At 40.6% G+C, this 16,363-nt stretch overlaps 1 protein-coding gene across 1 annotated transcript; it reads right to left on the bottom strand.

Moving 5' to 3' along the window:
- Nucleotides 1-634: 634 nt before the first annotated feature.
- LOC124144151 (replication factor C subunit 3-like) lies at nt 635-15,918 on the bottom strand. The gene is made up of 8 exons (XM_046513401.2): nt 15,753-15,918; nt 9,687-9,892; nt 8,550-8,647; nt 7,274-7,455; nt 5,129-5,265; nt 3,957-4,055; nt 1,918-1,987; nt 635-1,010 (listed from the first exon to the last, which is right to left on the bottom strand). The coding sequence occupies exons 1-8, from the start codon at nt 15,837-15,839 to the stop codon at nt 822-824; spliced, it is 1,068 nt and encodes a 355-aa protein (XP_046369357.2). The 5' UTR covers nt 15,840-15,918; the 3' UTR covers nt 635-821.
- Nucleotides 15,919-16,363: the final 445 nt, after the last annotated feature.

The raw sequence follows: 16,363 nt of genomic DNA, 5'->3' as shown, positions 1-16,363 counted from the left end.
GTCTGAGGTTCAAGAAGGATCTAAATGCTAAGAGTATTGTAACGCCGACACCTTAACATAGCCTTTTAATGGTTGTAACGCTAAAACAGCCGGGCCCACGTGTGTCAGTTTGCTTGATGTCATTTGATGAATTGTCAACTTTCTGTGTACAGTAAACTACGGTTATAAGTACAGCAAAAGGTTGGGACCAAAAAAGTAACTTCGTTATATCCGTCAGTTCGTTATAACCATAGTTTACTGTATATGGGGTTTAAACAGGCAGCTTGATATTGCAACATCAAAATTAGAGTGAAGTGTCTGAATAAATGTAGTGTTAACAATAGGTCAGTTGTATCACATGTGGGCTTAGTGTGGGAGGGAAGCAAAAAGTGATTTATGACAGCGCTAAGACAATCTAACTCCCATACTTTAACATTGACTTACTACATATGTAGCGCTACAATCACTTTGTGGAATGGGGTATTCAACATCTAACACTTCAATGACGTTATTGAGAAAAAGCCCCTTCATCAGGAAGTTTTAGTATACTGTGAAGAGCTATGTCAAGGGAGGCAACTTTAGAGAAACATTCAGTTGCACGACCGCCTTTTCTATGTTTAAATGCTTAAATGTAAACAAATAACGATGAGAAATGTTTCACCAATATTCTTTTATTGAACATTGGCATATCAGTACTTAAACATGCACCTAATCACATGTCCCTTCCTTCTCTCACCATGGCTACGACAATAAGGTAAACCATACTCGTATCAATGTCGCAAGATTTCAGTCTCTTCACATCATCGCATTCCAGTAAATTGTCAAAATTCAATATTTCCTCCTCAGAATAAATCTGCAATCCCCTCCTCCAAGAATCGTTTATAAATGGCCATGAACTTGGCCACAAAGGCCTCCAGGTGGTAGATGGCCTTTTGACCCAGCTGCAGTCGATGTTCGTAGTACGCTGCATGTTGAACCACCTCCGTCTTCAGCTGACCGTCACAGTTGGAGAGCAGTTCTTGAAGGAGACCCTGGAAAACAGGGTGTCCACGTCATACAAGTGTGTCATTTTCCACCCAATACATCATTCGTTACAACATCTTAACACATTTCATGTATTTCTGGGACAAGTGTCTATCAGTGACAGCTGCTGCTACAGTGATTGTACACTTGTGTGAATATATATGTGGTCTGTATGTATTGTGAGAGTGTTCAGTGAGTGGATGGCTCCCCCCCTCATGATGACTTCCTGTGTGAGAGTGGCTTTGTGTGCGTGCGTGCGTGCTGTGTATACATAGTTCAGTGAGTGGAGCCCGAACTTCATGATGACTTCCTCTGTGTGTGTGTGTGTGTGTGTGTGTGTGTGCGTGCGTGTGCGTGCGTGCGTGCGTGGGCGCTCGTGTTCAGTAAGTGAGGTGGGGTGAAAATGGGGTTTAACGTCATGTCCAGGATTATTGCAACGCGCATGTACGTGTGTGTGTTTGTGCGGCTGCTTGTACTAGTCCGGACTGATGCTGATTTATAGTGCTACCTCACTGAGATACCATGCCGCAGTTTAACATGAATACCCCACTCAGACACAGTATACTGACTCCGAGCTGACCAGTCCTTGTTTTAGCCTCTTAATGCTGAGCGCAAGACAGGGTAACAACAAGTACCATCTTTAAACGTCTTTTGGTATGACCAGCCAGGGATCGAACCCCGGACCTTCCGCTCTCCAGGCGGGCGCTCTACCACTAAACCACGGAGCTGGTCGTTCAGTAAGTGACCGAATCGCTCACCTTCATGATGATTTCCTCTGTGTGTGTGTGTGTGTGTGCATGCATGGCTCTTGTGTTCAGTAAGTGACTGAATCTCACCTTCATGATGATTTCCTCTGTGTGTGCGTGTGTGTGTGTGCGTGTGTGTGCTTGTGTTCAGTAAGTGACCGAATCTCACCTTCATGATGATGTCTGGTGGGATGCAGTGAGTCAGAAGCTCGTACAGTCTGGCTCGCACCTCAAGTAACCTAGGCAACAAAAATATCACCTTAGTGACCTGTGTATGGATGGAACCTGGGTATACATTAATTACATTGACTAGCTTCTCAGCTAGTATCACAGGTTATCTGGTGGGACCTGGTATTAGGAGGGAGTGTATACAAGGTTTATATCTACTCCATGGGTTGAGTATGTTAAATATGTCTATGTATATGTCTATCCATCTTCCTGAGGCAAAGGAGTTAACTGACTATAAAAGCCTTGTTTCCACCCTTGCCAAACTAGGCTGGAATTCCGGAGTTACATTTGGCTGGACTAACGAGTCCACGCATAGTCCTATCAAAATCACGCAACGAACTAGACATCCCATTCGTAAAAAACATGGATTTCAACGTGCAGATTCCAAGCGACTGCAGGATTTGCAAAACATGTACCGCCAACTTGGTGTTGACATATTTAAAAAATCTTTTCATGTTTTTAATCAAGGTGCTCAAGTGATTTGATGCACTTTGCATGGTAAGACCCATTTTATTACAATATAGATCTTGATAAGTGATTAGATCGTCTTGACTGGGCGCCCTATTTTGTTTGAAGCAAATGCAAGTGATATGAGACATGGAATCTGATTGGTCAACAGGAGGGACATAGAAGGGACATAACTTGTAATAGCAACTGGTTGTGCTACGATCGAGCCTGGAAATTCCAGCCTTGTCAGTTAACGCCCTTGCCTCGGGAAGATGTTATCACAAATTAGATAACAACAGCTGGGCTATTATTACCATGGCCAGCAACACATGTGCCAGATACTGCAGACAGACCACACATTTAACATCACACAATATATGGCAATCTGACAGTAATTTGGCTACTTAGCGCTTGGACAGCATCTCTGCAGGTTGTCTGTCCCACGGATTTCTATCTGACCATTGCTGTAGTACAGTCAAGTCTCGTTAATCCGACACTCGTTCATCCGACAATCAGCTTTCTCTGACACTAATGATGGGTCGGCAAGTAGCTGCATATTACAACGGCTGCAGAGATAAACTTGCTTAACAATTAACATGATTAACAATTAATGCTTTAAATAAAGAAAACAGGTTTAATCACATGTTTAGATTACCTCAATCTCATTAAAATCAGATACAAGTTATCGTTATCACCGAGGACATCCCATCACAGGTCACAAACCTTTCGCGAACTATGAGTGACCAAGGAAATGACGAACAGGAAGTCAACGTTAGCCACTAAGAAAGCAGCTTTCTTAATCTTTTCGGTACCAGTTTCAAACTGGCGACTTCCATTCCAGACTATAGTTTTAAAGTCATACAGTCCATAACAGTTGTTTTGTGTTAAGCTTTACAGGTTGCATGATTAGAAAACATATTCCGCTAACAATGTAACATAACAATATGAATATTTCATTTTTCATTACGTGTTTGTATCGGAATCTATCGTGAAGTTGTCTGATTTTCAATCACGAATGTTGATACTACTTAATTTCAGTTATCCGACATACTTGTTAATCCGACATAATCATATGCAACCAACCATGTCGGTTTAACGGGGCTTGACTATATAACCATTACGTAGTTGTACATTTCATTCTGAAATCAAGTGTTAAAGAACAGCCACCCTGAAACCTAATTATACTGGGATACGAGTTATACGATAATAAGGTTATGATTATGTTTATACAACAAGTAGAGTCACTTTTATGTGGACGAAATAAATGTGTCATACTTTGAGGTGTACCTTTCCATTCAAAGTGATATTTACAAGTCACTAGTAACTGAAACAGACATAAAATATAAATGGTTCAAAACGCTTCCTTCTCCAGCCCTTGTGACCTGACAATCTAATGTTTGTATCATATGTGGAAAACTTAACAACCTCTCTTGACTTTGACTTGAGACTGGAATTAATATTTGCATGCATATATGACTTGCAGCGGACATGGATCAATGACAGCTCTGATCCCTTGACAACATGGTGACTGACCGTTTAGGGGACTGTTGCTGGACGATCATGCTGGCCGTCTCCTTCAGGTACATCTCCCAGTCGGGGTCGGTCACTTCCTGGTCAGGGCTTAGTGGCAGTCTGTAGCAGGGAGTAGCAGTGAGTGAGTGGGTGGGGTGGTGGTTGAGTGGGAGGGTGGGGTGGTGGGCAAGCGGGTGGGGTGGTGGGCAAGTGAGTGGGATGGTGGGCAAGTGAGGGGGGTGGGCGGTGAGTGAGTGGGGTGGTGGGTGAGTGAGTGAGTTAGTGAGTGGGGTGGTGGGCGAGTGAGCGGGGTGGTGGGCGAGTTAGTGATGGGATGGTGGGCAAGTGAGCGGGTGGGGTGGTGGGCGAGTGAGTGGGATGGTGGGCAAGTGAGGGGGGTGGGCGGTGAGTGAGTGGGGTGGTGGGCGAGCGATTGATTGAGTATGGGTTGGTGAGTGAGCGAGTTGATTGGGTGAGTGAGTGAATGAGTTGGTGGGTGAGTGAGTGAATGAGTTGGTGGGTGAGTGAGTGTTAAATGGCAGGGAAATGTTTTTTCTTTCTTTCCTGCACTGGAAAGTTTAGGTCTTCTGACATGATCAAATACACGACTATCGCTAAAATGAGTGAGCTTCAAAAACCCAAGATGAATTTTTAGCACATTCTTATTTGTATCTCCAAAGACAAGTAGTATGGGGTAAAGACTTGTTATGTCCAAGTATTAGAAAAATGCTTTCTGAGAACCTCTAAAATCAGAGTAAAACACATTTTAGCCATATATACACAACATATAATTGTTAAAATGAACATAGTCCAATCCTCACTGAAATGAGTGAGTGAGTGAGTGAGCGAGTATGGTTTGAGGCCGCTTTTAGCAATATTCCAGCAATATCACGGTGGTGGACACCAGGAATGGGCTTCACACATTGTACCCATGTCGGGAATCGAACCCAGGTCTTCGGCATGACGAGCGAACACTTTAACCACTAGGCTACCCAACCGCCCCTCACTGAAACGAACACAGGTGATACTTTCATAATAATTTGAAAAGTTATTCCTCATGTCCTGGGTTTGCATATCCCAAGGACCCTAATCAGACCTTGTCCCCTGACAAAACATGTTTGTGTATCCCAAGGATCCTAATCAGACCTTGTCCCCTGACAAAACTGGTTTGTGTATGTCTTTGAGGCACTTACTGCTGCACTTTGCAGGCCTCACACATGAGGAGGGCTCGGCGGAGGTTGCGGTTGCTCTTCTCGGCTATCCTGTTGGCCAGGACTGCGGGGAGGTTGATGCACTCCTTCTTACACACGTTCTGCAGTATCTGGCATATCTGGAGATATTCATTGAAATAACTTTAAAACCCATCAAGACAGTCGGGCAGGTGACCCAGAAATGTTGCCTGCCCATCTTCAAAATTACCTACCCGCCTTCAGGCATCATAAATATTGAAAAATCCCCCAAACTAAGACAAATCTCCTCTTGGTTCATTTGAAAAAGACCCGTGAAGATTCCGGGGTAGAATAGGTCTTCATCAACCCATACTTGCTGTAAAAGGTGAATATGCTTGTCGTAAAAGGCGACTAACGGGATCGAGTGGTCAGGCTTGCTGACTTGGTTGATACATGTCATCGATCCCATTTGCGTGGATCGATGATCATGTCAATCACTGGATTGTCTGGTCCAGACTCGATTATTTTACAGACCGCCGTCATATAGCTGGAATATTGCTGAGTGCGGCGTTAAACAAAAAAAAAATCATTTGAAAAAATGCAAACTTGAGAATCTACAAGGAATTAAGTAGTCTTAAAATTATCTGCCAGACAGTTGGGCAGGTGAAGAAAAATTCATGCAGCCCGACAGAGAAGTTACCAGTTATGGGCAGGCAGTTATTTCGGACACTGTCTGGAGATGACACGCATAGAGACGCAGCACTCAGCAATATTCCAGCTATATGATGGCCGTCTGTAAATGATCGAGTCTGGACCAGACAATCCAGTGATTAATATCATGAGCATCGATCGACGCAATTGGGATTGATCCCCTTAGTCGCATTTTATGACAAGCAGTCGCCTTTTACGTCAAGCATGGGTTGCTGAAGACCTATTCTTCCCCAGAATCTTCACGGGTCCACATAGAGTGAGGGCATTTGGGTCAACAAGCTTGGAACAGTATTACAAATCAGTTATGTCCTGGCATGTCAATACTTGGTTTGCATGTTGATGTTATATAATTATTGAACTAAAATATACTGTGATGATGTTAGTTAAATAAAGCCAGTGAAGCTAAAGAAAGTTTGACAAACACACCTATTTTCATAGTTAAAGCAAGTCTTCTTGTTCACATAAATCCCATAGGACACATCTAAACAACTGAATATCTATTGGATCATATTGCAAAGTTTATTGGATTGCATTATCCAATAAAGATTTACTACATACAGAGCTCCAGATAAGCTTTTTGTGTTGTGGGTATTTTACCCATGCATTTTAAAATCATTGGGTATCAGTAATTCTATCTGGGTATTCAAATTTCTGTTACCCACTAGTTTTTACACATGTGGGTATTTAAGTTAAATATTTAAAAACACTATTCATCTAGTCCCTGCAAACTGGTGTCGTGTGGCTTTGAGAGCTTTATAGGACTCAAAAATACCACGATACTTCCACAAGAAAGTGTGATGGCAAATGATCATGATGTAACTGTCATCATGGAGTTTGGCAAGGTTGACGGAATGCCCGTTTACAATTTCAAAATAAGTTGCTGATTTGCTAATCGAATACGCAGGGTTACTTCACAATATTTTGATGATAAGCGTTTAAGTTTTATTTTTGTAGCGTATCTGTAATGTTCGTTGCGTATTTAATACTCTTGGATTATATTTTACTGCGTATTTCTGGTGCGTATTTTACTCAGATACACAGCTTATCTGAAGCTCTGCTACATATCTGTCTCTGCAGAAAGCAGGTATAAATTATAATGAAGTCAATTAACCACAGTGTTTGGAGACAAACACACCACCAAATTGTTGACATGCTTCATGTTGAACATGTAACAGTTTACATATTTCATACTCAAACTTGGGGACCAATGCGCATGAGATCCATCCCGGGAATGTCTGGTCCAGATTCAATTTACAGACTGTCGTCGTATAGCTGTATATTGCTGAGGGGGTATTACACAACAAAGACTGTATGATAACAGATCTGATACAACCCTTGCAAACAGTATGGTTAAACCTTTAATAAATCCATACCTCCTTTTTATTCCTTTTGGTATTCCTTGGATGGTTCTTGAGTTAGCTGAAACAGTTGTGTTTTAAGTGTAACATAAACACATACCTCCTCCAGGGATGGTGCTGGGACTCGGATGCCCAGACATCGACTCCTGATGGCCGGAATCACCTTGCTGGTGGAGTTACAACACAGGATGAGACGACACGTCGCCATGTACTTCTCCATCGTACGTCGCAGTGCATGCTGGGCATCCTTCGTCAGGCGATCTACTTCGGTCAGGATGACCACTGGTGAACAAAGTACAATATTATACTTATAAGGGATGGGATTGGAGGATTAGGGCCCAGGATGCTCGCTCCTGGGCAGTGAAGGCATTTGGCAAGTATATAACATTAAACACATGATAAAAATCCCAATTTGAAATCACTTGATAAATATCCAGCATGAATAAATGATATTGTGATAGGTATAGTGGCAAGAATGAACCTCTATATACTGATATACCGATAATACCTCAAACCCTTATTACTAATACACAAGGGTCACTGGGCAATGTGTTTGCTTGCAGTGATGTATCTAGGCCTGCTTATTGGCCAATATTTCAGTCTGAGTGTGAGTGTCAGTTAAAATCCTCAAATTGGAATAAAAAATTTCCCAATTCCTGTTATTATAGTTCTAATGTCATGGCTCAGAAGAGGTGACATTTATTTCACTGACCATGCTGATAACCATAGATAACACGGGGTTAGAGCTAAACTCAAAAGCTTCACCAGCCCGGGTAAAGATGAAAAGCCCTTGTAATGTTAAAACAATGGGGAAATTTGTACTAGCCCACAGGAATTTGTACTAGCCCCGGGCTAGCATTAATATCTAACACTGTAACAGGACCAATAAAGAGGAAGATATTTTAATGCTCAATTATACATTGCAACATCAACTGACATGTATTTAACAATGATTAACAAAACTATGAAATTAAATCAGCATAAGCAGATTAGTCTTGACTATGACAAGCAGCCACACACACGTGCATGCATGTCTCTATATAAGTTAAATAATCTTTGACGTGATGCTAACCCCCATTGCACCTCACCACAAGTAAACTAGGCATAAACCAGTGTAGCAGGGAAACCTTGAGTCCGAATTTAACAGAATAAATGCATAAAGGACAGAAATGACCAGAAACATTGTGATAAAAAGGTGTAAAAGAAAACAGATATTTCATAGGTGCAAATTTTCAATGGGACAAGTAAGTATAATAAGGCACTGCTTCTGTTGTCTATCAGGAATATCTGATAACCAAATACATGTTTCGAACTCTGGATTTTGAAGATAAGGCATCGGTTTCAGAAATATTTAGTGATATAATCTTGATTCTTACCTTTGAAATCTTTCTGCGATGATGAGTCAAGCTGGTTGACCTGTGCAACGTTCTTTATCATCTCCTGAATGACGATTCTGTCACTGTTGCCAACATCACTGGACAAACAAAACTAGTTATCACCATGAATGAGTGAGTATGGTTTTACCCTGATTTTAGCAATATTCCAGCAATATCACGTAAGGGGACACCAGAAATGGGCTTCACACATTTTGCCCATGTGGGGAATCGAACCCAGGTCTTCGGTGCAACGAGCAAAGCTTTAACCACTAGGCTACCCCACCGCCCCTGTTCACCATGACAATCAGCAGCAAACATACCAACTTTTACTGTTCAATATTGGTATGGGAATTGACTAAAGCACACTGCTCTCAAAGTCTCAAGAAGTGATATACATGTAACAATATAGAGGTCATCAGTAATGCAGGGTTTATCGGACCAGAATATTGAAAATGGAAGGTCACAAAAAAGTATGGCTGATTGAATCACCATGATCAGCAAAATAATCAACACTATGCACTGCATGTTACACACACTCATACAACCGACATGTCTATTCTGTTTAAGGGCAACAGTACACCAACTCTCAGTCGTCTTACTGACAACGTTTTAATTAGCCAGTGGAATCATCAGATGCCAATTAATGCTAAACACACATCAAACCAGTCAAGATTATAGGCCATGTCTAAGTAAAGTTTGAATCCACGAAGAAAAAGCTGTCCATATTTCAATGCTTTCAAAGTTGGAATGTTGAGGGTCAGTAAGTACACGTCTCTTCTGGAAAGTTCAGATAGTGAGTGGTTGATTTTCTCCAATCTAATACTGACATCCCTATCTATCCTAAGCTTAGGGCTTTAAGCATGTGCAAATATTGCAATGATAGTACATCAGTAACCGTGTTGGCAATCAAGGGAAGCAAGCCTCGTCCCAAACCGGGGACCTCTTGTTCAAACCTGAGACCGGAAAACAATTATTTTTTTTACGATTGTTTAGATGTTAGCCCAGGACTAAAAACAGATAGATCCAAGTAAAACACTGGGAATGAGATATATTAAATTCTAAATGGACCCCAAAATATTATTACTGAGAGTCCCATGGACTTGAAAATAGATATACCAATTTCAAAAGACGACCAACCTGGCATTGACTTCGATATGGTAGTTGCTTGAGATAGTGGATATCTCTATTTTCTTGTTAGATGGAGTTGTGAAGGTGTTGTGTTCGATGCGCAGCTTCTCCACGCCTGCACCGTACAGCTCCCGCAACATGCACATGATGCGCGTCTTCTTCCCCGCACCGGACGGACCGTACACCAACAGGTGTGGGAAGTCTCCGCTTCGAACCTGGAGGATGTAAGGGTGTCAGTGACAGAAAACTTGAGCACTGATATATCGACTCACAAGTTTGTTTTATTTGTTTGATTAACGCTGCACTCAGCAGTATTCCAGCCATATGACGGCGGTTTGTAAATAATCAAGTCTGGACAAGACAATCCAGTGACTGGGATCATAAGCCTCAATCTATGCAAATGGGATACGATGACGTGCATCAACCAAGTCATCAAGCCTAACCCCGTTAGTAGCCTCTCACTACAATCTTGGGTTGCTGAAGACCAATCCTAACCTGGATCTTCATGGATCTGACTCACAAGTATCACAAAATATTGACTGATGATAAAATTAATTATTCTGAATGTACATAGATACAAATTACCTCAAATTAATGCGAGTATGGTTTTACGCTGCTTTTAGCCTTGTTCCAGAAATATCAACATGATCAAGACAGGGGACACCAGAATCCTTCCTGGTGCTAAAATAGGACGTCCCCCTACCTTGCCAGACAAATTTGAGAATGAACTTGTCGAGAATGTTACAAAGGCACTGGTGATGGGTCTTGGTGTGTGTAAGCGACAGCTTCTAAACAAGACAGGTTGTTTAGTTCGAAAACTTAAAATGAAAACATCCTTTAAGGACAAACTTGCCTTAAGACGTACCGAAAATGTTGTGCATGTTAGGTATGTTTACATTGTAAGTGCGCCAATGCGCACGTGCAGTGACGTCACTTTAGGTGTGACGTCATTATGTTGTTGTAACCTAGGCAGCTGTGTGAGGCAGCGCCAGTTCTACATTAAACAGTGATTGAGCCAACTACGGTTTTGTTATGTATTGAAGATTTGATGTTCCTCCAATGTTCGGGTCGGACAAATAACATAATACATACACAACAGTGGCGACGAGGATAAAACTTTCTATACGTGATTACATTCAGTGCTTTTCCATAATGGCAGGCGTCATTGGAGATGTTGGACAGTTCGATGAAAGTTTAGAAGATTGGATGTCATATTCTGAAAGAGTGAGTTTATATTTCGATGCTAATGACATTCCAAATGAACGAAGAGTTTCCGGGTTTCTTTCCATGATTGGTGCAAAAACTTACAATGTTCTCAAATCGTTGGTTTCTCCTGATTTGCCTCGTACACGTACTTTGGAACAATTATTCACTGTTTTACGTGATCATTACATGCCTAGACCAAGTGTTATTGCTGAAAGATACAGATTTCACAAGAGAATGCAGACCGAAAACGAAACTGTTTCACAATATGTTGTTGTTTTGAAAGGACTGGCTAGATTTTGTGACTTCGGCGCTACACTGAATGAACGTTTAAGAGATCAATTAGTTCTTGGACTGAAAAGTGTAAATGTTCAAAGAAAATTGCTTGCAGAATTAGAATTGACACTAGAACGTGCAGTTTCAATTGCAAATTCAATGGAATTAGCTGCGAAAGATTCAGAAGAATTATGCCGCAACGGATTACCGAAGGAACAATCACAGTCAGAGGTGTTTTCTTTCAACAACAGAAGATCTAATGCAAGGTATGAACGTTATTGTTATAGATGTGGAAAGCCTTCGCATTTAGCTGATACTTGTAATTTCAAAGATACAGTTTGCTCATTCTGTCAAAAGAAAGGCCATATTCAGGAGGTATGCAAAGCGAAGAAATGGAGTCAAAGGTCAGGTCAAAGTTCAACATCCGGGTTTCGTCAAACAGGAAGTGCTAGCTCCAGCAATGTAAACAGAAACGGTAGGCGTCAAACTTTTCGTGTAAATGCTATCAATGAAGAACTTTGTTCAACCCATGAATATGAAGATGACATTCTAGATGATTTAGGTGACTGTCTAAATCATTTGCTCGCTATTCACGGTGCTGCAGATGTCATATGGGTGACAGTGAATGTAAATGGACGTGATCTAAAGATGGAGTTAGATACTGGCTCAAGAAGTTCTATCATTACTGAAGGCGTTTACAGACAGAACTTTTCAGAATGCAGCTTACAAGAATCGCCAATCCCAATGAGAACATACACAGGTGAGCTTGTCACAAATCTTGGTATCATACATGTTGACGTTCGTGATGGTGAAAGAGTAAACCAGTTACCACTACATGTCGTGCAGGGAAAAGGTCCTCCGTTACTGGGGAGGGCGTGGTTACCATACGTAAATATTGACTGGAAATCATTAGGAAATAATGTCAACATGTGTCACAAAATGTCAAGTGAAGATCAACTGAGTGAAATGTTTGTGAAATACTGTGATGTATTTTCTGATGAACTGGGTACAATTAATGGAATCAAAGCCCATTTAGAAGTGAAAGATGGCATGTCTCCTAAATACATGAAAGCTAGGCCTGTTCCTTATGCACTTCATGATAGAGTGAATGAAGAAATTTCAAGGATGGAGAAAAATGGCGTGATTATCAAAGTAGAACATTCTGAGTGGGCTACACCAATAGTTCCAGTGGTCAAACCTGACAAATCTGTCAGAATATGCGGCGATTTCAAATCTACTGTAAACCCAGCTTTAAATGTGAACCAGTATCCACAAAACAAGATTGAAGACATGTTCGCTCAACTTGCCGGAGGTCAGAAATTCTCAAAGATTGATCTTGCTCATGCTTATCAACAAATGGAGGTGGATGAAGACTCACAGAAACTACTCACCATCAATACTCCAAAAGGACTCTACAGGTACACAAGACTTGCTTTCGGCATTGCTTCAGCTCCCGCAATTTTTCAAGCTACTATGGACCAAATTCTTCAAGGTTTGCAGAAAGTATTATGTCATCAAGATGATATTCTAGTGACCGGTTCAAATGATGAAGAACACTTACAGAACTTGGATGCAGTTTTGTCAAGATTACAACAATTCGGCTTGAGAGTAAAACAAAGTAAGTGTAAATTCTTTGTAGACTCAGTCAAATATCTCGGTCATGTTATTGACAAAGAAGGACTTCATACTTCAGAAGATAAAGTGAAAGCTATCATCAGTGCTCCAAGACCTGAAAATGTGACACAACTACGTTCCTTTCTCGGTGGAGTCAACTACTATGGCAGATTCATCCAGAACCTTTCTACAATCGTTCACCCGTTAAACGAACTGTTGCAGAAAGACAAGAAATGGCTATGGTCAACTGAATGTGAGAAATCTTTCAAAATGTCTAAAGCAAAAATTGCAAGTTCCGATGTGTTGTGTCATTATGATCCATTGTTGCCAATAACATTGGCATGTGATGCATCCTCCTATGGCGTGGGTGCTGTGTTGTCTCATGTGATGAGTGATGGTACTGAACGACCGATTGCATTTGCTTCAAGAACACTGAACAAGGCTGAAAAGGGATATTCACAAATTGACAGAGAAGCCCTAGCAATTATATTTGGTGTGAAAAGATTTCATCAGTATGTGTATGGTAGCATTTCACTCTCGTGACAGATCATCAACCTCTCACTGCCCTGTTTGGTGAGGGACGGTCAGTACCATCATTAGTTGCTGCTCGTCTACAGAGATGGGCATTGATTCTCAGTGCATATGATTACAAAATTCAGTACAAATCTTCCTCTGCCAATGCAAATGCTGATGTGTTGTCTCGTTTACCTCTACCTGATACAACAAAATGTGTGAGTGATGATGTAGATTTGTTCTATGCAAGTCAGTTTGAACATCTGCCTATTACAGCAGGTGATGTGAGAAATGAGACAAGGCGAGATCCTGTTCTTTCACAAGTGTACATGGCAGTGATGAACGGTTGGGATAAAGAGCACAGTGAGAACAAAATAATGAAACCATTTCACTCAAGAAGATATGAGCTTTCCATTCAATTAGGATGCATTGTATGGGGAATGAGAGTAGTGATTCCTTCTAAACTCAGAAACGGTGTTCTAAATGAGTTACATGGTGGTCATTTTGGAATGGTGAAAATGAAATCAGTTGCTAGAAGTTATGTGTGGTGGCCTGGAGTAGATGCTGATATTGAAAGTACTGCAAGAATGTGTATTACATGCCAGAATCTTCAAAATGATCCAACAAAAGCTCCTGTTCATCATTGGTCATGGCCATCAAAACCATGGTGTCGCATTCATTTGGACTTTGCTGGTCCTTTCATGGGTCACATGTACCTCATTGTTGTAGATTCTCATTCCAAATGGTTAGAGGTGATTGTTATGAATTCAACTACTGCTGATGTGACAGTGAAAGTGATGAGAGGTTTGTTCGCGAAATATGGATTACCACTGCAAGTTGTTACAGATAATGGTCCACAATTTGTGTCAAATGAGTTTGAAACATTCTTGATAAGTAATGGTGTAAAACACATCTTATCTGCTCCATATCATCCTGCTACAAACGGACTTGCTGAGAGAGCTGTTCAATCCTTCAAACAAGCTATGAAATCAACTAGAGGGGATGATGCAACATTACAGAAGAAGATTGATAGGTTTCTGCTAGCCTATCGTTCTAGTCCCCATTGCACAACTCAAGAAACTCCAGCAAAACTTTTTCTTGGAAGAGAACTAAGATGTAGACTTGACTTAATCAAGCCTAATCATGCTGATGTTGTTGCTACAAAACAGTCTTCTTCATTGTGTCAACCTGGCGACACAAGACAGCTAAATGACAATGATAAGGTGTGGGTGCGTGAGTACAACAAAGAAGACAAATGGACTGCTGGCAAGGTGATGACAAAATGTGGTGAAAGACATTATGATGTTGACATTGGCAATAGAACTGTCAAGCGTCATATTGATCAATTAAGGTGTAGAGATGCAACTAGTAACCATGGTAACGAGAACATGATTGTTCAAAGTGACTGTAGTGCAGGGACTGTAGAAAGTATCAGGGTCAACAAAGGCGACCCTATCGTAATACCTAGTGCATCACAGCAATGTGATGAACACCAGTGTGAAGACAGTGAGGTGACAATTGCAAATGTACCAGCAAAACAAACCGTGAGACGTTCGTGGAAACTGACAGTTTTGACAATTAAGTCATTGAATAAAGTATTCAGCAATGTGTAGCAGATATCATATATATATGAGTTTATCATTTGTGGTTGAAAGTTGTAACATTGTTAAATTTTAACTTTAGAAAATAGCTCATAGTACTGTGTTCTGAATATTGTAAATGTATTGGTTAGAGAAGTAGAAAGTAATTTCTTTTAAGGGGGAGAAATGTTGTGCATGTTAGGTATGTTTACATTGTAAGTGCGCCAATGCGCACGTGCAGTGACGTCACTTTAGGTGTGACGTCATTATGTTGTTGTAACCTAGGCAGCTGTGTGAGGCAGCGCCAGTTCTACATTAAACAGTGATTGAGCCAACTACGGTTTTGTTATGTATTGAAGATTTGATGTTCCTCCAATGTGCGGGTCGGACAAATAACATAATACATATACAACAGAAAAGTCGCATGTGCGCATGATGAATACTGATGTGGTAGGCATGGTAGGTGGATATTTCAAAGTTCCACAAGAAAACCTCAATAAACTTGATTTACCTGACCATTACATCTGTGGTAGTTATATGGTCCTGTCTTGATTAGTCAAAGTAAATTATGTAAACTCACTCTTCTAACACAAGTAAAATTGGTTGTTTATTTTAACTGATCGGTAAAATAGGGAAAATTATATATTAACGGTTAGTGATGCTTTATTTCATAATGATAAATCTTGAAGCTACAATTATTATGGTGATAAAGAAGAAAGGGATATGCACAAATTCTGGTCTGGCTTGGCTGTTGACACTTGAAATATTTGTTTGAAATATCTAAAGTTAAACTTGATTTACATTTTGAAAATGTCACTGAGGTGAACGTGAACGAATGACAGCTTTATCAGTGATGGTCGATAAGTTGGACAAGTTCTCGCAATCTTACCAATTTCTTGAGATGTGCCGCTTGGTCTTTGTGGAAGTCTAACTTGTTGAGCGACGACGGTCGATGCTTATCCACCCACAAACTCATTTTCGTGAAGTAAACAACCTGAGACGGACAAAATATGGCGGGTGAATAATCGCGGGAATGCCTTCGAACACCTGACGTCATGAAGGAATTCCCGGGAATCCCCTTGGCTATGAGGGCTCCTAACATCGCATAAACAGCGCACGCGGTATCCTGATTTTATTGGTTCGGTGTATTTGCGTTTTTTTACCATCAACTTTATATTTGATTTTATCAAGAACGCATTTCGCAATATTACAAATTGGAATATATGACACAAAACAATTATTGATTATATAAAACAATTATTGATATCATGAATTCGAATTTTAGATATATCATAAAACGAACTTGTGATATAGTCTAAAATGTAATTTATATCCAAAGATCAGAGACCATAATTTTTTTATTTAATGGTCTCTGTCCAGGTTGGATTTGAGATACGTAAAAGTCCTAAAGAATGTTTTGATATCATAAATTCATTTCATTAATTTGTGAATATGTAACAATCGAATTTGTTATATCAATTATTCAATTTGAGATAATCA

The sequence above is a fragment of the Haliotis rufescens genome, unplaced genomic scaffold (assembly GCF_023055435.1).
Source record: "Haliotis rufescens isolate VD_foot unplaced genomic scaffold, xgHalRufe1.0.p SCAF_7, whole genome shotgun sequence".
NCBI classification, from domain to species: domain Eukaryota; kingdom Metazoa; phylum Mollusca; class Gastropoda; order Lepetellida; family Haliotidae; genus Haliotis; species Haliotis rufescens.
The sequence above is the reverse complement of the archived record's forward strand: the minus strand, read 5'-3'. Positions and strand labels throughout refer to the sequence as shown.